The sequence below is a fragment of the Megalobrama amblycephala genome, linkage group LG24, assembly GCF_018812025.1.
Source record: "Megalobrama amblycephala isolate DHTTF-2021 linkage group LG24, ASM1881202v1, whole genome shotgun sequence".
NCBI classification, from domain to species: Eukaryota; Metazoa; Chordata; class Actinopteri; order Cypriniformes; family Xenocyprididae; genus Megalobrama; species Megalobrama amblycephala.
The window spans coordinates 32,443,372-32,466,873 of NC_063067.1; the positions used below are offsets into that span (position 1 = coordinate 32,443,372).

Here is a 23,502-nt window from a genome sequence, read left to right on the forward strand (position 1 = left end):
TTTCCTAACATGACAATGCCAGACCACATACTGCATCAATTACAACATCATGGCTGCGTAGAAGAAGGATCCGGGTACTGAAATGGCCAGCCTGCAGTCCAGATCTTTCACCCACAGAAAACATTTGGCGCATCATAAAGAGGAAGATGCCACAAAGAAGACCTAAGACAGTTGAGCAACTAGAAGCCTGTATTAGACAAGAATGGGACAACATTCCTATTCCTAAACTTGAGCAACTTGTCTCCTCAGTCCCCAGACGTTTGCAGACTGTTATAAAAAGAAGAGGGGATGCCACACAGTGGTAAACATGGCCTTGTCCCAACTTTTTTGATATGATTTGATATCTGTTGATATGCATTTGATATGTCATCTATGTTGTATTCTGAATAAAATACTGAAATTTGAAACTTCAACATCATTGCATTCTGTTTTTATTCACAATTTGTACAGTGTCCCAACTTTTTTCGGAATCGGGTTTGTAAATTGATATAGTTGACATGATTTGTCATTTCACTTCAGCTGTCTGTTGCTGTCACAGGTTTGCCAAACGTTTTTGCCATTAGTGGCAGATAATAGCCAAAGACTAACTAGTGTTCGCCAGTAGTGTACGGAGCTCAAAGCGTGACCTGAATAATTTCAATTCAGTTGCTTTTCATCAATGGCAATGTCGGCGCAATATTTTGTGCAGAAAATTCTAGAAATCTAACTGAAGTTGCTTCAATTCCATGCACAATAGTGAATGTCATTTTGTGTACAACAGAAAACACCTTTCATTAAAGGGGACCTATTATGCAAAATTCCATTTTTTAAGGTGTTTGAACACAGATGTGTGTCCACATTGTGTGAAAACCAGCCTATAATGGTAAAAGTCTGCCATTTCTGTGTACTTGCTGTATCAGCTGAAGATATACAATGTCTTTGCCAAAAAACATTACAGATGTTCTGTTGTTGGATGTACCAATGAACATACGAGGCTCCATAGACTCTACTCAAGGATGGATTAGTTCAAACTGTACGTGATCCTCTCCAGAGCAATACTGGTCATGGCAGAGAAAGAGTGTGCGCACTTTATTACAGTCCATCGGACTTGTTTTACGGATATAAAGTTTACCAGTTTATTAAGCACCCCCGAAAAGGCATGAGGTCTGTATATATTTGTTAGTTGTAATGAGTGTTCTTGGGTAGTTTGCGGTGTATGATGATGATAATGCAAGGGAGAGTTTATAGATAAAAGACTTTAATGCGCACTTTTCTTGTACTGTGTTTTATTCAGCTCTTATAGTGAAAACAGATGCTTCATCTTTTGTGTGATGTACAATAAACTTCATAAACTCATCAGTAAAGTTTTGGCCATCATTCGGAAGGGTTCGCTACAACAGGCTCATACTAATAGTGGATAAAAAGCAAGATGACAACATAAGATATAAATGCAATTAAACCATACCTGTTCTGTCTCCATGCAGCATATATTCTCTGGCTCTGTAGGCATCATTTTCAGACTCCAATTCGAACTAAACACAGCTACAGAGAGTTTCTGACATTATCAGTGTGTGAGATAGGGATGGGCAGATCGATATGAAGTATCGATATATCGATACTGATGTTAAGTATTGATACTCAAATTAAAATATCGATACTAAGGTGTGTTTTTTTTTTTTTTTTACCAGTGATTTTGTTTATTTAACAATAAATTTCATGCAAATAATATGCCTTGGATTGGACAAATAACCTATGTAAGTTAATAATTTGTAGTACAAGTATTTTCCCGCTCATCTGAACACACAAATGTTGCAGAACCAATCAATCACAGAGAGCATTCGCTCACTGCCGACACTAGCTGCAGGGCTGCGTTTAGTATCGTAAGAAACCATTGATGCTTTTGGGAAACACAGCCCAGAACAATGCTTAACAGAAGACAGAAAAATATAATATTATTATTATTAGTTATTTCACAATAAACAAAATGAAATAGCCTACATAGTTTGTGCAATTACATTTATTTAAAATGAACGTTAAAAGTTCATACTGATGTTCTGTCAGAATACAAATGTTTCATTTAATGGGTGCAACAGCCTGTCAATGGCAGTCCCTTATGAAAATGAACCATTACTACAGTGACCATAGTTCAGCTAGGCATATAGTAGCTTATTTGTAGATTTTACATACCAAGTAAACATTTTAACCATGTGTAAACAAAAATATAATTTAATATAATGTTAAGTGTTAAGTATTAATCTTCAATATAATGTTAAGTGGGTATCATAAACCATTTTACTCTTAATAATTCAATAATTGAATAAATGTTAAAATCTTTAAGTTTATATTAGAGGTATCGTATCGGTATCAATATTGGCATCGTATCGAAAACAAAATAAGTGGTATCGCCCATCCCTAGTGTGAGATTGTTCTGTCACCAGAGCTCGGGGCATCAACCCTTGAAGCTCCGCCCTCTTAGACCATGAGCAGCAGCTCATTTAAAGGTGCCCAAGAATGCTTTTTCACAAGATGTAATATAAGTCTAAGGTGTCTCCTGAATGTGTCTGTGAAGTTTCAGCTCAAAATACCCCATAGATTTTTTTTAATTAATTTTTTTAACTGCCTATTTTGGGGCATCATTAACTATACACTGATTTTTTTCAGCGCGCCGCCCCTTTAAATCGCGTGCTCCCTGCCTCTCGAGCTCTCGACTATATTACAGCGCATTTACAAAGTTCACACAGCTAATATAACCCTCAAATGGATCTTTACAAGATGTTCGTCATGCATGCTGTATGCATGCTTCGAATCATGTGAGTAAAGTATTTATTTTGATGTTTACATTTGATTCTCTATGAGTTTGAGGCTATACTCCGTGGCTAACGGCTAATGCCGATTTATAAAGAATGAAGTTGTGTTTATGAATTATACAGACTGCAAGTGTTTAAAAATGAAAATAGCGACAGCTCTTGTCTCCGTGAATACAGTAAGAAATGATGCTAACTTTAACCTCATTTAACAGTACATTAGCAACATGCTAACGAAACATTTAGAAAGACAACTCACAAATATCACTAAAAATATCATGATATCATGGATTATGTCAGTTATTATTGCTCCATCTGCCATTTTTCACTGTTGTTCTTGCTTGCTTACCTTGTCTGTGCACAGATCCAGACGTTAATACTGCTTTCCTTGTCTAATGCTCGAACATGGGCTGGCATATATGCAAATATTGGGGTCATACATATTAATGATCCCAACTGTTACGTAACAGTCGGTGTTATGTTGAGATCCACGTGTTTTCCGGAAGTCTTTTAAACAAATGAGATTTACATAAGAAAGAGGAACCAATGGGGTTTGAAACTCAATGTATGTCTTTTCCATGTACTGAACTCTTGTTATTCAACTATGCCAAGATAAATTCAATTTTTCATTCGAGGGCACCTTTAAAGCGACCACACTAAAATGGTGCGTTTGTGCTCAACCCCAAAAAGTGGCAAGTTTAACATGTTATAAAAATTCTCTGTGGGGTATTATGAGCTAAAACTTCACATACACACTCTGGGGACATCCAGAGACTTATTTTACATCTCTTAAAAAGGGCCATTATAGGTCCCCTTTAACAAAATGCATCCAGCTTGTCACAAAATGATTTGTCTATGAAATGCTTAGTATTTGAATAAGATGTAGTATGTATTTTGTTCAAAAAAGAACAAACAAAATACACATTCTGTTTATAATTCCATTAGTCCACAAAATTGGTCAGGTTACACAAGTAGTAGCAGAAACACTGCCAAAGAGTGACTTTATAGTATGGGCTGTTGCCAAGGATTAAATTAGGCCAGAAAGGCATTGTGCCACCTTCAAAAAGAAAAAAAATATATACTGGGCGGCTGGGAAGTATGTGTGCAGGACATTTAAGATTCTCAATCTCATTTCAACCTCTATACAGTATATATGAGCAATAACGCACTCGTAGCCGTGCGATATGTCTGTATATTAGCACGGCTGTGATTCGGCTGTAGGCACAAGGCCGCAGGCTGAGTAGTTTGTGCAGAACTACTTCCTTCCGCCACGGATCCAAATCTCAGGTTGACAGTTTGACCAAGGCTCCGTTAATTATTCTAAAATGTCACTTTCGAACTAGTAATGAAGGAATGTTGAAACTCGTATTTTGTACAGTATTATTGAGAGAGAGAGAGAGATCGCCTGAGCGAGCATTACCTGTGTCTGATATAACATTCATTCTTCAGGACGATGTCCATAATATTACATCCATTATAAAAATCTGTTTGAATGTCTTGTTGAGGAAAGCGATCTTTGTATTTGTCCTTTTTACAATTTTCCATAACAGTGTTAAAACAATGACTCCTTTGTTTTAAATAATCCTTTTCAGTTTAAAAGTCCCTTGTGACTCATTTACTCATAAAGTTTTGCCCTCATCTAATGCCATATTAATGTAACTTCCACTCAATCCATATTACGCACTAGCTGACCCTTTCTCAATAACAAATACAACATATTATTTAGATAAAATAATATTTATTGAACAACAGTATTTAAATTAACAACAATAGCCATTATAAATGACAATAGGAAATAAACACAATTGTACAATTCAGTCAAACGTACAAAAGCAGTACTCTACAGGGTGCAAGTTAAATATAGCCTTAATATTAAATTATTAAAATTAACATAGCCCAATTCAATTTGCTCAGGAACAAGCAAATCCCCAAAGCACTGGCCGAGATGAAGCTGTTCTCGGCGGGTACACGAGTACTGAACGGCCGCTGACGTAAACGTCTAAACAAATTGTAAAATAGGCGCTATGATTAAATATGAGTCACATATTTCAAGTCTAAACAACTACAGTATCACCTAACAAACTCTTAAAACTACATTTCGTGGTACAACAAGTGTATTATTTATAAAATATACGGTGGACTTCCTTGGCCGCCATGACAGTCGCTTCCAGCGGAGTGATACAAAAGGTGTTGCAGCTATGGTTACATTTAAAGTTGACTGAAAGTCATTTCAAAACGAAGAGCTAAATTTATCACACTATATACAAGGGGTGACAAACGTCATTCCTAGAGAACCACAGTCCTGCAGAGTTTTGCTTCAACCCTAATCAAACTTAAACAAGCGAATCAAGGTCTGGAGGCTTCCTAGAAAACTACAGACAGGTGAGTTTTTATCAGGGTTGGAGCTGAACTCTGCAGGACCGGAGTTTACCACCCCTGCTATATACAAAATATGCGTGAAATTACGAGGTATATTTTTGGTCTCATTTTGCTGGATTACTTTGCCTATGCTCCAAATATTCATGCTAGCCTTGTATGTTCTACCAGCCATTAATGTTAGCTTGACTAGTTATTTTAAAGCACTCTTAGTCACTAGCGTAGCCATTTATTCTTCTTTCGCTTAATCATTGTTGATCTTTTGTGCTTTTCTGCTTCATTTGGTTTGACATCTGTATCTAATCTGTATCTATGGTTGCTTGCAAGCTGTGTTAGTTAAAATGCTTCACAAGCTGATGATTCCCTGGTGAATGTCCTTAATATTACGAGGCACATATGTGTGCATCTGCATCTTTTATCATGGTACGCCAGTACTCTAATAATTCATTCTGTCATGATGATTCGCTCACAACCTGAGAATGGTTTGAGGCAGACCTCAAGGCAGAAGAGGGAGATTTTATGGTACTGTAGATGCTTTTGTGGACCATTTTTATATCATTTTACGGCAAGGCTATTGTTGTTAAGTCAGAGTGGCTCATGCTTTCTACATTATAACTGCTCTGAATGTTAAAGGTAGATGTTTAATAGAGGAATACAACATTTTGGACTGATGAATTTAACACTAGATACTGTAATCCTGAATAAGTTGGGGTAACTCAAAAAATTTTGTTAGGCAGACAGAGGCAGACAGATGTTCCCAATTTTAAGTAAGCAGAACTATCAAGTTTTGAGTTTGTAGTACTTATGCATGTTAATTGCTCCTATAACTTGAAGTACTGAGTTAGCTAACTCAGAAATTAACAAAAATTATTTAGTTAATTATCTTTTTTATTTTGAGTTCTTGCAAATCAAATGAGTGATTTACTTCAATGTAAACCCTAATAAGTTATCAGAATGTTGAAAGATTTTTTTTTAAGTTAAGAAACTCAAAGTTTAAGTAAGATTTGTATTTTGTACTCATACATTTTTATTGTTCTTAACTTGAAATATTTGAGTACACTAATTTATACATTTAACACGATCAGGTTATCGCAACATGAATATTTTGCTAGCTATAACAAACTAATTCAGAAAATGCCAACTTGCTAATTTGCTAACATGTTAACAATAGCATGGTATATAACTTACTGAATGAGTACATGTAACTTGTCTGCTCTCAAACCAAGCAGCATGCTCCACTTGTCACAATGATGGTAACTCTCCAAAAACTCTACATTAGCATAAATAAAAAATTAATCACTATTAAATCACCCTTACCATTATTCTTGCACAAAACATTATATAACACTTAATTATAGCATGTACTCTCCCTTTCGAGTGTCATGGGCAAAGCATGCTGGGAAATAGAAATCCCAGCCCAGTTTCAGTTAAACTTAAGTTAGTCTAAATTGAAAAGAAATGAGTTCATACAACTCAAAACAATGAAACCGTTCAGTTTACTTGAAGCATGTCAGTGCTTTGAACTCAAAAGAAAAAAGAAAGCTCTAGATACTCATAACAGTTAATTTAACTGAACTAATTTGTTTCATTTAAGTTTCGTCCTACCAAACCAATTAAGTATTTTGAGCGTTAGGGTTTACAGTGAAGCATTAAAGTGTTAAATCAATAAAGCTGCACTGCATTTCCACAGATACCCTAGAGAGACACTCCTGTGTGGTCCACTATAGTCCTATATATTTTTGGTGTCTGGAGACAGCAGAGGACAAGCTGTGAAGGACTAAAGCTTCTTCTGGGTGCAGATATAAATTCTGGTTGTTTCAAAATACTGTTTGCACAGCCTAACCTTCAGTATGGCTCCAAGAACAAAGCTAAATTTAATTTGGAAATGTGTCAACTTGAGTGACATTTTGCCAACACACACTGAAACAAATTTGGTGTAGGATTTACTTTTTCACTTAGAAATTGCTAGTATATTTCATATCGTAGTAAATTATATTGAAAGTACATCACCTTTCATTTCAGTAAATGTTTCACCTGGATTCTCAAAGACAACTCTGAGGCATTGCAGTTGAATGTTAAATCTTATTCTCTACTTATGACTAAACTGATTTAGTCATAGTCTATTTACAGTTAAGATTTGGCTTTTTTGAACAACAGGGTGCTATTGAATGAGATGCCTGAATAATAATCAAAAGAAATACTTGTGCTGCTGCGTATTCAGTCTGCCTAAGGCAGTGCTGGTTTAATCTGCAGATTATGGCTCTTATAAATGTCTATGAATGTATAAACTGCAAAAAGGCCTCCAGTGGCCAAAAACTATGCTACCAATTTTACTTATTTTCTTGCTGTACAAGTAGAATTTGTTTTTCTTTGCAGTCACAACACAAAATCATTTTGTGGCATTTAAAAGAGATATATCATCAAAATGAACAAAGCTTACTCATCTCACATGCACATATATTAGATGAGTTCCAAAAATCACTTTGCTATTTCAATAACTGCTCCAGAAATATCCCATAAGCAGCAATGGCCTATGTATTTATTGATTTAATTTATTTTCAGAAGCATGCAAAGATAATGTTTAGATTTCATTACACTTAAATATGTTTTTAATTAGTGCTAATTTGCTGTACATTTAAAATAATCAAAGTGTTGAAGGAATATTATGGTACATTTAACTTCTCGGTTATCGCAAATTCGTTGTTAACATATTATTATGGAGATGCTAGAAAAAGCACTTTTCTTCACCCTGTCTTTTACAGGTCACAAATTCATTACTTTCAATACAATACTGTATTCAATCTCTGCAGCTTCACAAGGGCTTACGGTGTTTACTTTGCCGAAAGCAATGAAGAGAACACAACGTATAGTTGATAACCAAGAAGCCAATTAGAGGCAGTGGAGTGTGTCTTTCTCTTGATGAATGCTTTATATGTACAGTATCTGAAGGAGCAGATGATTTTATTGCATATGTATAGCAGAGAGCTGTCGGTTTATTTATTTTGGCCTCATAGAAATGTCTTGTAAGGACTCTGTAATGAGATATTATGTGAACTGAAAAATTTGTTGACTGAACATTCTGGAAGAAAACTTTTCTCGATGTGGGTAGTTCAGTGGAACTTACGTGCGAAGCACAAAAAGTACCCTCTCTTGACAGAGACATGCTTTAAAGCCTGATCAAACCCCTTCTTTGCGGATGGTGTCGAAATAGTTTGTGTCACGGAGGCGTGTGGGGATTGTTGTGTTTTGAGTGGATGTGTTGTTCATACATATTCCGTTTGAATTTGCCGTTCTTTAGACACAACCCCCTCCCTGAATTCAGTGCAGGTGAGGCAAACACAACCTCCATCAACTCTGTTTGTTCCCTTCACGGAAAAAAAGCTTAAGATATTCACTAATGAAATTATGCAGTTTATTATTTTATTTGTTGGTTTGTTTTCATCCTTGTGGGTTTTAAAAGCAATCAAGGAGAAAAGCATAGTTTCAATTTAATAATTTACACAAAAATGAAAAATTCTCTGATCATTCACACTTATTCTAAACCTACGCAATGCTCATTCTTCAACTGAACACCAAAGGGTTATTTAGGCACAATCTTCATGCTGCTCTTTATCAAACATTGAAAGTGAATGATGGTGTGCATGGACTTCAAAAAAGAAAAGCAAAGCAAAGCAAAGCATCATAAAAGTAGTGACTTATATTCCAAGTCTTGTCACTATATTCAAAAACTTCCAAAGCCACAGATTTTTTTTTTTTTTTTTCATAAAGAACAGACTGAAATTTAATCTTTAGACTCTCAGATTTCATGCGCACAAGTTTTGTGCATCGTGATCAGTTTTAAGACACGCAAGAACTCCTGACATTTGACGTAATTGGCATTTGAATGTACAATAATCAGTAAACAGTAAATTTTTTGGAGCTTTTTTAAATTTTTGAAGATTGACAGCTCCTGATCAACATTTACATTGATTGTGGAAATGAGCAGCGTGGACATTTTGCTTAACATCTCCTTTTGTGTCTCTCAGAAGAAAGAAAGTCTATAGAGGGGAAATTAATTTTTTGGGGGAAAGTAAAAATGGAAAGTAAAAATAGTTTCAAACTCAAAAATACTTAATTGATTTTCTATTTGTTTAAAATGGTATACAATGTTAAATACAGTATAAGTTTTTAAAGGTGCCATCGAATGTTTTTTTTACAAGATAATATAAAGTCTAAGGTGTCCCCTGAATGTGTCTGTGAAGTTGCAGCTCAAAATACCCCATAGATTTTTTTTAATAAATTTTTTTAACTGCCTATTTTGTGGCATAATTAGAAATGCGCCGATTCAGGCTGCGGCCCCTTTAATTGCTCGCGCTCTCCGCCCCCTCCTGAGCTCTCGACTCTATCATTGCATAAACAAAGTTCACACAGCTAATATAACCCTCAAAATGGATCTTTACAAAGTGTTTGTTATGCAGCATGTCTAATCGCGTAAGTATGGTATTTATTTGGATGTTTACATTTGATTCTGAATGAGTTTGAGGCTATGCTCCGTGGCTAACGGCTAATGCTACACTGTTGGAGAGATTTATAAAGAATGAAGTTGTGTTTATGAATTATACAGACTGCAAGTGTTTAAAAATGAAAATAACGACGGCTCTTGTCTCCGTGAATACAGTAAGAAACGATGGTAACTTTAATCACATTTAACAGTACATTAGCAACATGCTAACGAAACATTTAGAAAGACAATTTACAAATATCACTAAAAATATCATGGATCATGTCAGTTATTATTGCTCCATCTGCCATTTTTCGCTATTGTTCTTGCTTGCTTACCTAGTCTGATGATTCAGCTGTGCACAGATCCAGACGTTAATACTGGCTGCCCTTGTGTAATGCCTTGAACATTGGCTGGTATATGCAAATATTGGGGGCATACATACAGTGAGTTTGAGACTCACTGTATGTCATTTCCATGTACTGAACTCTTGTTATTCAAATATGCCGAGGTAAATTCAATTTTCAATTCGCTGGCACCTTTAAAGTGAATACTACTCAGTCTATCAAACAAGCCATTGTATTAACGGGGTTAGGTTTAAATTGTGACTAGATTAAATTGTTATATATCACCATTATTGCTTATTTCAGTATTTTCAATCTGACCTTTGTTTTGTTCTTTTTTTAATAGATCTGGAGGAGTTTAAAACCCAAAGGAGAAGTCCAGTGAGTGTCAGAGAGGGGCAAGGTGTGGTTCTTCTCTGTGGGCCCCCAGCGCATATGGGAGGTGAGGTGTTTTATTGTCTATTACTGGCTGACTGATTTGGGTTTTTCAGTGGATATTGAGAAAACAGAATAGACATGGCCAATGTAATGACAAAATATATTACATGGCTCTCTGGCATACTTGATTCTGATTAGTGAGTTGCAAGATTCTTAAGTCTAATATTTTCCTTGAATGACCAAACTGGCAAACAATTTTCTGCATAGGTGTGATACTATTATACAATTTTCATGTCCCTTGTATCACGCTGTGGTCTTTTCCTTCTCATATAATAAAACCATTTCCTCACAAATTAATATTTCATGTCTATTTATTTATTTATTTGGTAAGAAGCGTGTAATAGCTGGATAATGAACATCCAGCCAGTCACTATTAGCTAAATAAAACCCTTCAGGGTATCGCAAGGCCTAGGTTTATTTTGGGACAATGACTGTCTGACTGTACATTACCCCTTGCATGTATGATATAATTCTGTTTAATGATAAAAAATGAGACAAACTTTGGCTTCTGCCAGTAATACTAAATGTCTGCCAATATCTGCCAATACAGAATGGTAAAGAAAAAAAATAAGATGAATGATGATTTAATATTGTTTAATAATATTGTCATTCTGAACTTTGGAATATTGTTTATAATATGTTGTGTCTCATGTGAGTGTTCAAAGCTCAGACATAGGCTGTACAGTTATACGTCCAGATATTACCTGTTAGCAAAGTGTGATCAGAGGGACTTTGCTCTATGCAGTTTCTACTGTTTGTTGCCATTAACACCACCCCCATCCTCTACCCCCCACCCCAACCAGCAATTAGAGTCCACTGTAATTAGCTCACAGCATAAAGGTTTTTCAACCCTCACTGCCCATATAACAGCATAAACATGTATCTTTTTTCTGCTCTTGATTTAGTGCCCTTAAGTGGCAAGGCAAACATTTTGCTCTTTGCCATTAACTCAATGAGTGGCCACACTTTAAAAACCCAGAACAGACTGATAACTCAACCTTTTCTTATGCCTTCAATCAGATAATAGACATTTTTAAGCACTAAACATGTAAAAATTGCAAAAAATTGCAAATTGTTACATTGATGTGTAAAATGAGGTCAACAATGTTTAGCAGTGTCATTTCCCTATAAGAAAATGTCAATGTAAGGTAACATTTTCAACATATTAAAAATACACAACATGTTTTGGATGTTTATGTATAAAAGTGGTTTATTCTCGGCTACTCACTTCTCATCAAAAAGCTTTGCCTGAGATGAAAAGTAGTTAGTACAGCTGTGCTGCATTAGTGTTGTGTTTGTCTGTCCCCTGCTGTCTTGATTACTGTGTTTAGTGTTGGGCTGAACACTTCAGACCTTATTCCTTTAATGGAGCCAGACCTTTTAAAACTTACTTAAGGCTGAAATCAGTTGTTTTTATGTGGTAGGAGGGGAAAAAAGGAAAACAGCACATAACCTGAGTTCTTTTTGGCAAAGCTCAGACACTTTTGTACTGATAGACTCGAAACTTTTTCTCATTTTACTTTTATTTTGAAATATAAGAAAGAATAGATGATTGAGTTCATACTTGTAATTATTATTGTATTATTATTGTAATTTTTATTGTTTCTCCATAAATATATCATTGCAATCATGATAAAAAGTTCACTTTCGGATGGATGGATGGATGGATGGATGGATGGATGGATGGATGGATGGATGGATGAGACCAAGAAAGGGAAGACAATTATATGTTTCAAAGAGAATTTGTATTTTCATGCATAAAAAAACACGTTTCATTTTTCTTGAAAAGAAAAGCATTTCTTGTGTATGCAATAACAGTTTTCTTTATTTACTAAATATTTTATGTAGCTATTTCATACTTGTATTGGCAAAATACTGGCAAATCTTACTAGTTAAAGGGTTAGTTCACCCAAAAATGAAAATTCTGTCATTAATTACTCACCCTCATGTCGTTCCACACCTGTAAGACCTTCGTTAATCTTTGGAACACAAATTAAGATATTTTTGATAAAATCCGATGGCTCAGTGAGGCCTGCATAGCTAGCAAGATAATTTACTACCTTTCTGAGCATTTGACAGTGTTAAGACATATTTAAAACAGTTCATGTGACTACAGTGGTTCAACCTCAATGTTATGAAGCGACGAGAGTACTTTTTGTGTGCCAAAAAAATAACAAATAAAAAAAATAAAATAACGACTTCATTCAACAATATCTAGTGATGGGCGATTTCAAAACACTGCTTCATGAAGCTTTACAAATCTTTTGTTTCAAATCAGTGGTTCGGAGCGTGTATCAAACTACCAAAGTCACGTGATTTCAGTAAACGAGGCTTCATTACGTCATAAGTGTTTTGAAATTTCAATGGTTCACCACTGGGGGGCGTGACTTTGGCAGTCTGATTGGCGCTCCAAACCACTGACTTGAAACAAAAGATTCATAAAGCTCACTTCACTGAGCCAACGGATTTTATAAAAAATATCTTAATTTGTGTTCTGAAGATGAATGAAGGTCTTACATGTGTGAAACAACATGAGGGTGAGTAATTAATGACAGAATTTTCATTTTTGGGTGAACTAACCCTTTAAGTTAGATTTTACTGGTAAGACTTTACAATAAGATCCCATTAGTTAACATTAGTTAATTCATTAACTAACAATGTGCAACATATTTATTACAGTATTTATTAATGTCAGTTAGTAAAAATACAACCGTTAGCTCAGGTCCATTAAATTATATGAACAAATTTAGATTTTAATAGTAAATGTTGAAATTACCATCAGCTAAGATTGATAAATGCTTTAGAAGTATTTGTCAATGTTAGTTCATGTTAACTAATGTAGTTATCCAATGTTAACAAATGAAACCTTATTGTAAAGTGTTATCAGCCATGAACAGGATTGAGTCTACTCACATCACTGGGTTTCTGAAATGGATTAATATTAAATTCACTAAACGTTTTTGAAACAAAGCAATGTGGTGCAGTACAGCTAGTTTCACCTCTTGTCTTCCCTACAGAGTTGACCTTTTCTTGGATCTTCAACGAATATCCCTCATTTGTGAAGCAGGACACGCGGCGCTTTGTGTCACAGAAAACAGGCAACCTGTACATCGCTAAAGTGGAGCCGTCAGATGTGGGAAACTACACTTGTGTCGTGACTAACACTGTGACCCAAAGCAGAGTGCAGGGACCTCCCACGCCGCTTACACTCCGCAGTGACGGTGATGGTCTTACCATATGTATTCATCTCATACAAAATGACTCATTTGTGGTTTTATGAATGAAATGTTCACTCGTCTTTTTTATGTTTCAGGCATTATGGGAGAATATGAGCCAAAAATTGAAGTCCAGTTTCCAGAAGTCTTGGCTGTTGCCAAAGGGTTGATGGTCAAACTGGAGTGCTTCGCCTTGGGAAAGTAAATATTTCAGTTTGTACTCTATATAATAGCCTACTTACATAATATCACATGCAAAGTGCGGCTCGCTGACATCAACACTTTTTCCACAGTGAAATATTATTTAAAGGGGTGGTTGATTATAATTTCACTTTTTTAACTTTAGTTAGTGTGTAATGTTGCTGTTTGAGCATAAACAACATCTGCAAAGTTACGACGCTCAAAGTTCAATGCAAAGGGAGATATTTTCTTTTACAGAATTCTGTTTAAGGACTACAACAAACTGGTAGGGACTACAACAAGCTTCTTCCTGGGTTGGTGTACATCACTAACCCTAACATTTATATAAACTCCACCCCCAGAACACACAACAAAGGGGGCGGGGCCATGTTGGGCTGCTTTAGAGAAGAGGAAGAGTTGTTGTAGTCGAGTGTTGTTGTCATGCCGTCATTTTACGCCGGACTGCTTCACAAACGAGGGTCAATTCAACACAAAAGATGAACATGACGGCACATGCTAGACGATGAGTTGAATCAACTCCACAGCAACTACATCAATTTATCCACTAACCATTCAGAAACGTCCAGTTTCATTCTAAAAGTTGTAACTTCTTCCTGAGTCTCTCCATCAGTGTTGACTCCGGTTTTAACAATGTAAGGCTGAACACTGTTACTGACAATCCTCATTTTGACTGCGTGAGATTCTCCAGCTTTGTTGTTGTTGAGCTGTTAAAGCTCCGCCCTCTTCTGGAAAGTGGGCGGGGAGCAGCAGCTCATTTGCATTTAAAGGGACACACAAAAAATGGCGTGTTTTTGCTCACACCCAAATAGAGGCAAATTTGACAAGCTATAATTAATGATCTGTGGGGTATTTTGAGCTGAAACTTCACAGACACATTCTGGGGACACCAGAGACTTATATTACATCTTGTGAAAGGGGCATTATAGGTCCCCTTTAAAATAAAAACATACCTCATTAAAGTCGTCATGAAACGGAAGTTGTGATAGTCTTTTATTTCCTATTGTGACATATATATGAGTGAAACAGCTTCCCGAATAAGAAAAAATGTAGGGCGGGACTTGATTTTGTCTATTGGGATTGAATGGATGGTTGTGGTTTGCTATTGGTGGTTCTCATGTGAGTGACAGGTTGTCCCACCCACGAACCAGTAAACACATCATCAGAGAACAGAAGAGACCATTTTGATTTTATGGTGACTTTAATCAATCAACTTTACCTTTTGCTTTCAGTCCAGTACCTGCTATTAGCTGGAGAAGACCAGACGGAGTTCCTTTTCCCAGAAAAGTGGACGTTAGCAAATCTAGTGGAGTGCTGGAGATCCCTTATTTCCAACAGGAAGACGCAGGGCCGTATGAATGCATGGCTGAGAACTCAAGAGGCAAAAACACAGTGAAGGGTCGGCTCTCCTTCTATGGTAGGACAGAGTTATTTCATGGATGAAATAAATATACTTTTCTTTTGAAGGAACAATTCAGCTCTATTTGAAAACATGTATTACTTTTTTTTTTTCTTACCACAAAAGAAAGCCAGTGTAATTTTAGTATCATTGATATACGATTGTAGTTTTAGTTATTTTAGTACATGTCTCATTTTAAGAGAGTGGTGACTACTGCTGGTTCTACTACTTTTATTGTATAGAAGAGAGAAGTTTGGACATTCAAATAAGATTCAGACAAACACACAATCAATGTGCACCATTAAGGTTTTATGAATGCTTATATACTTGACTTTATCACCCATCAATATTCTTAATGTATTACCCCATGATGTTTTATAACCAGGATGTCTGTATGCTGTAAATATTTGTCATTGCAATTATTTGCCAGGTAAAAATCCATAATCTCCCATAGACTGTACTCTCCATCTATCACCACTGTTGGTGCTATGGAATAATCAATATAGGTCACTGTTGTTTATAACATAATGGTCGAAGTCAAAATTATGAGCTCCAGAAGTGTGACTGATATCTATAAAGCATCCTACTTTGTCCATGCTCGCACTTTGCAGTGATTTATTCACCGTTCTCTCATCTTGTTCAGTTATGAGAAAAGTTAAGCCTTTGCAAGTTGCATTGACCTTCATCAAAACCAAGAGAATCAATCTCATTTTAATATGTTTCAAGCAATTTTTTAAAAATCATCTTAGCTCTGAGTATAAATATGTAATCAAGGTTAAACTGTAACATTGGCACTTCTTTCTAGCACCTATTTTGTTATTTCTGCTGTTACGTGTGCGTTTGGCGAGGGTGTGTGTTGTTCATCAAAGCAAGATGAATATTAAAGCAATATACAAAAGATGGGCTAAAGATTCATAAAACCTGACCCACATTTAGTAAGAGCTGTGTGCTGTAATTTCTTCAGCTCAATGAATGTGGTATACTAAATGTCCTTGTAAATTATTCATAAAGTAGTATGCTTTTTTCCTCATTCTAATGCCATGTTGATTGATTAATAACTGGATTTATTCATTAATTGGCTCATAAACTGCTTGGCTGGTTTACTATGGGCTAATCAATATCCAGCTCTAAGTGTGTCTGGGATTCAGGGAGCTGTTGAAAATTCATTTTTATAAGCAGCACTTTGTGAGATGTTGATATCTCGCTGTGTGTTGTGTGTTTATTGATGGATCTCAGCTCCCCCTCATCTGGTGGAGAAGCCTCAGGATGTGCAGAAAGCCATTGATGAATCTCTGCTGTGGGAGTGTAAGGCGAGCGCCAAGCCCAAACCCTCTTACAGGTGGCTGAAGAACGGAGAGCCGATCGAGTCCTTTGAGGTGAGTGATCTGGTCCGCTGTACATTTAGTGCGCCTGAAAGACCAAGGTAGCAGATTCAGGAAGTTTGGAAGGAAATCCCAACATAATGGAAATCTATATCTCAACATAAATGGACATTCAATTCTATCTAGTCTTTTTCTTTTCTGTGGAAGCTTGTTTCCAAAAAAACAATAATTGTGTCTTTTGTCTCAGAATTGCTAGTTTACATCTCAAAATTCAGACTTCAAAACTTGCAATTGCATGTTATAAAGTCAGAATTGCGATATAAACTCACAATTCTGAGACAAAAGTCAAAATTGCGACTTTATATCATGCAATTCTGACTTTCTAATATGCAATTGTGACTTTACATCTCCCAATTACGAGTTTATATCAGGTAATTCTGAGAAAAAATGAGAATTGCGGTAAAAAGTCACAATTGACCCTTTGTCGGGAGTTTGTTTGACAAGCAATCTAATCAATCATAACACCGAATCTGCCATTTTGTCCAACAAAGCAGTCAGGATTTAGAATATTAACCTCGGTGAACTCAAACTTGGTGTGTACTGACGTCTTACCGCGTTTTAAACAACATTCCTTCTCATGTTCATTCATGTTTATTTGATGCTATAAATTAACTAGTAGGAAGAGATGATCGGTTCACGAGCCACTTGAGCTGAGGCGCTACAGCGATCTGTCACAATACATTAAAGAGCCACAATACGGTTTTTATTGTTCGAATTTCTTAAAAAATTGCAGTTTGAAAGATGGGACTTTACAAAGATGAAAGACTTTATAAAGATGTGAGTTTACATCTCACAATTCTGAGAAAAGAAGTCAGAATTGCGAGATATAAACTCACAATTCTGAGAAAAAAGGCAGAATTGCGAGATATAAACTCACAATTCTGAGAAAAAAGGCAGAATTGCATGATATAAAGTCGCAATTCTGCCTTTTTTCTCAGAATTGTGAGTTCATGCAATTATAACATGCAATTGCGAGTATATATATATATATATATATTTTTTTTTTTTTTTTTTTTTTTTTATTCAGTGGCAGAAACAAGCTTCCATACTTATCTTGTCTCGCTCAAAAACAAAAAATATATAAATATACTTAATTTTAAAATTTTTAACAAAAATATGGTCTAAGAAAGTTTTTATAGAAGCTTGTTTCCATCACTGAATAAAAAATTAAAAAAGTAATTGTGACTTTTTATCTCACAATTCTGACTTTTTTTTTGCAATTCTGACTTTTTTCTCAGAATTATGTGATATAAACTCGCAGCTGTGAGTTATAAAGTCAGAATGGCATGATATAAAGTTCAAAAAAAAATCAGTCTTGCCAGAATTGTCAGAATCAGTCAGAATTGTGAAATAAAAAGTCGCAATTATCATTATATTTTTTTTATTCTGTAGCAGAAACAAGATTCCATACGCTTTACTAATGTTTCCAATAAGTTAAAAAAAACGTAAAGATTCAGTTATGTCTGAATGTTCTATGAACATTCATAATGTCCTCTTTTTTTTTTTTAGATGTTTTAAAAATGTTTTTTTCTTGTTTGGAACATTCCAGCATTAAGGGAACATTCCATTTTATAATTTTGCAAACATTATGGGAACATTTGAAACATTTAAAAGTAGTAACATTTAAAAGACATTAGTAAACATCCAACTAAACATTTAACACTCTGGAGTCTGCGGTAAAATCATTCCATGAACGATGTGTAAATGATGTTTTTGTGCTTTTCGTTATGAGAACAAGAAGACCAGATGACTTGTGAAGAAATGTTTTATTAATTTTAATGGAAGAACATTTGTTCATAACATTGAGAGAAGATTGAGAGATCTCTGTTTTAGTTGGTAAGACAACATTTTTTAATTTAATTTTGTTTTGTTTTGTTTTGTTTTTCAGCTAATATTAATATTTGGTTTCAGATTTAACTCAAATAACACTGAATCAAGTTGGTTGTTTGTGGAGCATTAGTTGTTGTAACATCTAGGTTACTATTGTTACCCCCATTCCCTGAAGGAGGGAAGCCCAATCACCTCCAACTGGTACAAAATGAGTCAATTGAGATTGGCCAGTGAGATTTACATGCCGAGCCACACCTACCCGGCACATACGGGTATAAATAGGACTGGCATACTCACTTCATTCATATTTTGCTGAGGAGTCGAGACAGGGAACACAGCCATTCAGCGGTGGTTCAGGGCGATGGCAAGGGGACGTAACATGCCACGCAAGGGCTGGGTCTGCCTCATCCAGGGGCAGCGCTTGCAAGTTCACCACCTGGTCCCGGAAGGGAGTGGTGGGAACTTTGGGCACATATCCAGGCCGGGGTCTCAGGATAACATGAGACAAATTCTAGGCACGATTCACTGACCGAAAATGCATGTAGGTCTCCGACCCTCTTAAAGGAATTGAGCGTGGTCAGGAGCACTGTCTTCAAAGACAGATGTTTAAGCTTGACTGACTCAAGGGGCTTGAAAGGAGCTCTCTGTAGGCCAGCCAGGGGTGAGTTTCCCGAAAGCATCGTTAGCCAACTATGGTCGTAAGTCCCATTGAACTCTATTGGTAACGACGGAACTTGCGACCATAGTTCGCTTTGGGAAACGCACCCCAGGGTGACAGAGAGGTCCCAAGAGGGAACAAGGCAGGCCTAGGAGAATTTAACACCCTGGCACCTCTCAGGAACCTGATGATCAGGTTGTGATTTCCCAGTGACCTGCCATCGACCACATCATGATGTGCTGCGATGGCGGCCACATAGACCTTCAAGGTGGAGGTGGACAGCCTCTGCTCCAAACCCATCTTGAAGGAAGGAAAGCACAGAGCTGACCGGGAATTTCCAGTGGTCTTCCTGGCAAGAAGAACACTACTCAGCAAACAGACTCCACTTTAGGGCATTAGTGTGCCTCGTAGAGGGGGCTCTAGCTGAAGTGATAAGTGGCCTACTGCCAGCGGTAGTTGAAACTAAGTCTTCCAGAGGCTGCACTTGTAGGTTCCCGAGGTCGAGACGTGGGTGCCATATGGTGCCACCTCCCTGAGTAAGCAGGTCCTTCCTCAGGGGAATCCGCCAGGGAGTGGCTGTTGCGAGGAGCATCAGCTCTGGGAACCAGGTCCGGTTGAGCCAGTACGGCGCAACTAACAAGACCTGCTCCTCGTCCTCCCTGACCGACCTTGCACAGAGTCTGTGCGAGAAGGCTCACTGGAGGAAACGCTTGTTTGCGTAGGCCCTGGGGCCAGCTGTGTGCCAGTGCATCTGTACAGAGGGTCCCCTTGGTCAGGGAATAAAACCACTGGCAGTGAGCGAACTCCTGGGAGGCAAACAGGTCCACCTGTGTGTCCCGAATCGGCTCTAAATCAGCTGGACCACCTGGGGGTGGAGTCTCCATTCCCCTGGGAGCATGAGCTATCGTGAGAGAACGTCGGCCGCATGATTGAGCTCGCCCAGGATATCGTCCAGAGGAGGAGATGGCGGGCAAGTTGCGACATGCGACGGGAGCGTAGACCACCTTGATGGTTGATGTACGCTATGGTCAATGTGTTGTCCATCCGGACCAGTACATGCTTGTTGTGCAGCAGTGGCTGAAACCGGTGCAGGGCAAGGAGTACTGCTAGCACCTCAAGGCAATTTATATGCCACTGCAGTTGGGGTCCTGTCCAGGAGCCTGATGCAGCATGCCCGTTGCATACGGCACCCCAGCTGGTGGTGGAGGCATCTGTTGTGACAACAACATGCCTGGACACTTGTTCTAGAGGCACTCCGGCCTGTAGAAAGTCAAGGTCTGACCACGGGCTGAACGTTTGGGGACTGCTCGGAGCGTGCCCTGGTGCCATGCCCATCTCTGGGCTTGGCTGTGTAGCCAGTGCTGAAGCGTTCTCATATGCATCAGTCCGAGCAGCGTGACCATGGCTACAAATGCCATATGCCCCAGGAGCCTCTGAAATAGTTTCTGTGCCTGTGACTGTGCATGCTCGTTGGTGATCTCCACTCTGAGAAAAGAGGTGCTCTGCGCAGAGAAGAGCTTGCTCTTTTCCCAGTTGACCCAGCACCAGTTCCCTGTGTTCGCATAATCTCGAGAGTGAGCCAGAATGGGTCAGTCATCAAGATAGTTCAATGCCCACCTCCCTGAGCGTGGAGACAGGGACAGCCTAAATGGGGAGGGCCTAGTACTGGTATGCTCGACCCTCAAAGCAGAGCATAAAACGGTCTGTGTCGAGGTGAAATGAGAGTACGTGTCCTTCAGGTCAATCGCTGCAAACCAATCATGGGGTGAACACATATGAGGATGCGTTCCTGCGCGAGCAACTTGAACGGAAGCCTGATTCAAGAAACACAGATCCAAGATTGGCCACAATCCACCGCTATCTTGGGTAAGATGAAGGACGCTTGCTGTATAATCCCTCATCTTGGCTGGAGGGACAGGCTTTATTTCGTCCTTCGCCAGCAGGAATGCAATCTCCACTCACAGGGGCCTCCTTGTCTGCCATGAGGCAAACAAGACACTGCTGAACCTACACTCAAAAAAATGATTCTAGCTGCTTGCTCAGTTTATTTAAATAAAATAAGCTGAACCAACACAAATCTTTAGTTTTTTACTTAATTGGCATTTGCACTCAATTGTATTATGTTAAATGAAATTAAATTTGCAAAATGTTAGGTTAACCTAAACCATTTGTGTTGGGACTACACAAATCATTTATGTTGCATTGATTGAAACTGGGCAGTGGATTTCTAGTTCCCAGCATGCTTTGCGTAGGGGTAGATCGGGACAGTAAATGTTGAAATTAAGTGCTGTTTAATGTGTTTTTTAGGAAAGGGAAATACCTTTAAAAGTTTGATGTTCAGTTATATTTGAAATTTAAAAGAGTTTATGTTATGTCGATTTTTATGAGGTTACCATTATGCTGAAGTGTAGACCTTGTGGTTAGGCTATGGGTGGCTACATGAAATAAATCTATGTTGTTCTCAACAAGCTTTAACTGTGCTAAAGCCAGTGATGAGAAGTTCTTTATCTGATCATTACTTGCATGCTACAAATGTTTTGCAGAAAACTTGAGTAACTCTGCACAATGGCACCAGTCTGAATTGCAATAGCACTGGTTGGATCAACAAGAGTGAATTATGTTCAGGAAACATTCACAGAATACGTCAAATGAAACTGGTGTTATCTCATTCAATTAGAATGAATTTTACTCATCAGTACAATTAACCTAGCTTAAGTTCAAATAAATCAGTTCAACTGTGTGGAAATAGGTGTCATAATTGAATTAAGTTAGACCAACAAGTTATTTTTTTGAGTGTAGGGGACCGCCTGCCGAACTGAATCACACAGCCGAGTATGACTGTCCAAATGGGCCAGCATGACGGGCTGGGAAGCTGTAGCGAGGCTCTCAAGGCCCGTACAAGTGACACCAAAGGAACAACAGACGTACCCGTGGGGGCAGCGAGGGCGCTTGGGCCTAACCCGGGAAGCACAGCGTCCCGAAGTAGAGTGTGGTGCACTTACCTGTCTCTGTGGGTCCTGTGAAGGACTGGCTAGGGAGGCGTGGGAAAGCAGCACGTCCTCTAATGCACACTCTCTGCATGTGGCTAAATAACAGAAGCTGATAAGGAGGAAGCAACATGTCACTTACTGCCCACGCACACCCTGTATGACTGGAGTCAGGAAACCACTCTTTCTTGAGAATTTGGGACCACTGGCCATTGAGCCAATGACAGAACAGTAGTAAGATTCTCCACCCGGCCCGGGAGGAAGGAGTAGTGCGTACACCAGCTCCTGGGAAAGAGCCATTCCCTGCAACTCTGGGTCACCCCAAGGTCAGTCAGCGTACGCAGGTCCTGCATCAACCCCAGCTCAGAACTACCCTTGTGTGTGGCTTTGGCCTGCAGGACAGCCATTGCATGGAAGGAGGAGGCGGTCTGTCCAGCAGCACTGTGAGGCTAGAGCTGCCATCACCTCACAGGCACTGGATGGGAACCACAGATGATTTCCCCAAGTGGCAGCACTTTGCGGACATAAAAATGCACTGCAATTGCACAGTCCACCTGAGGAACCCCCATGAACCCCCTGACCACCCCACAGATGAGGGTAGTGAGAGAAGAAAAACTTCAAACAGATTTTGGCAATAATGTACCTCCATACTGCCAAAGCTCTTCATGCACTTCTGAGAAGAAAGGCATGGGGGCGGGGCGGGGCGAGGCGAGGCGAGGCAATCTCAGAGCCCAGAACCAATCGTCCAGCCACGATCATTCAGAATGAGTCTGAGCGTGTGGCGGCCCGGGAAAGCATGGCTGTCAACTCTGAATCCGATTTAGCATGACCAAACACCGCCAAAGCATCTTCCTCTCCAGAGAACAATAGCCCTCTCATCGATGCAGCTATCGCCATTAGATCCTCATCCAGAGCGCCCAACTTGGGTTGGCGTGGCAGCACACGCTGTCAGCAGGCAGCTCACTGGCAAATGACACGCTGAAGAGCAGGAGATCCGCGGGGGTTTTCCAGCGGAAAGCTCCGCTGTAACCCTAAAATTGCTGTTATTTGCTCAGAAATTTACTCTGAATAGAGGTGAATTGGAAAGAGCAATCGCTGTACAACCGCTCGGCTCTATTTTTTCTTACCAGTGTGAAAGAGACTCAAAATACTCTGTCAATGTTGCACATACAATTAAGAGCTATACACCATTTTAATCTGTGGAATATCTTCTTTTATTTGTGTATACTCAGAGTAAAAACAAAATGTTGTGCTTTTTGCAAAATAAAGAAAACTAACATGACACGTGATGTCTCGTCTCCCTCTGAATGAAGTCCAATCTGATAGTTCTCAGAAAATGAAGTGTAACTTAGTGAATACTAATCACAATAAAATTAGACTTGTGTCTAAAGAAACGTTGAAATGTCAGGTTT

The 23,502-nt window shown here is 38.4% G+C and overlaps 1 protein-coding gene across 1 annotated transcript in view; it reads left to right on the forward strand.

Annotated features, from left to right (window-relative positions):
* Positions 1-23,502, forward strand: part of cntn3a.1 (contactin 3a, tandem duplicate 1) — a 97,095-nt gene that overhangs the window by 32,955 nt on the left and 40,638 nt on the right. Inside the window, 5 exon segments of the mRNA XM_048178866.1 lie at positions 10,330-10,425; positions 13,439-13,642; positions 13,735-13,837; positions 15,067-15,251; positions 16,470-16,609. Coding sequence (XP_048034823.1) covers positions 10,330-10,425; positions 13,439-13,642; positions 13,735-13,837; positions 15,067-15,251; positions 16,470-16,609 — 728 coding nt within the window.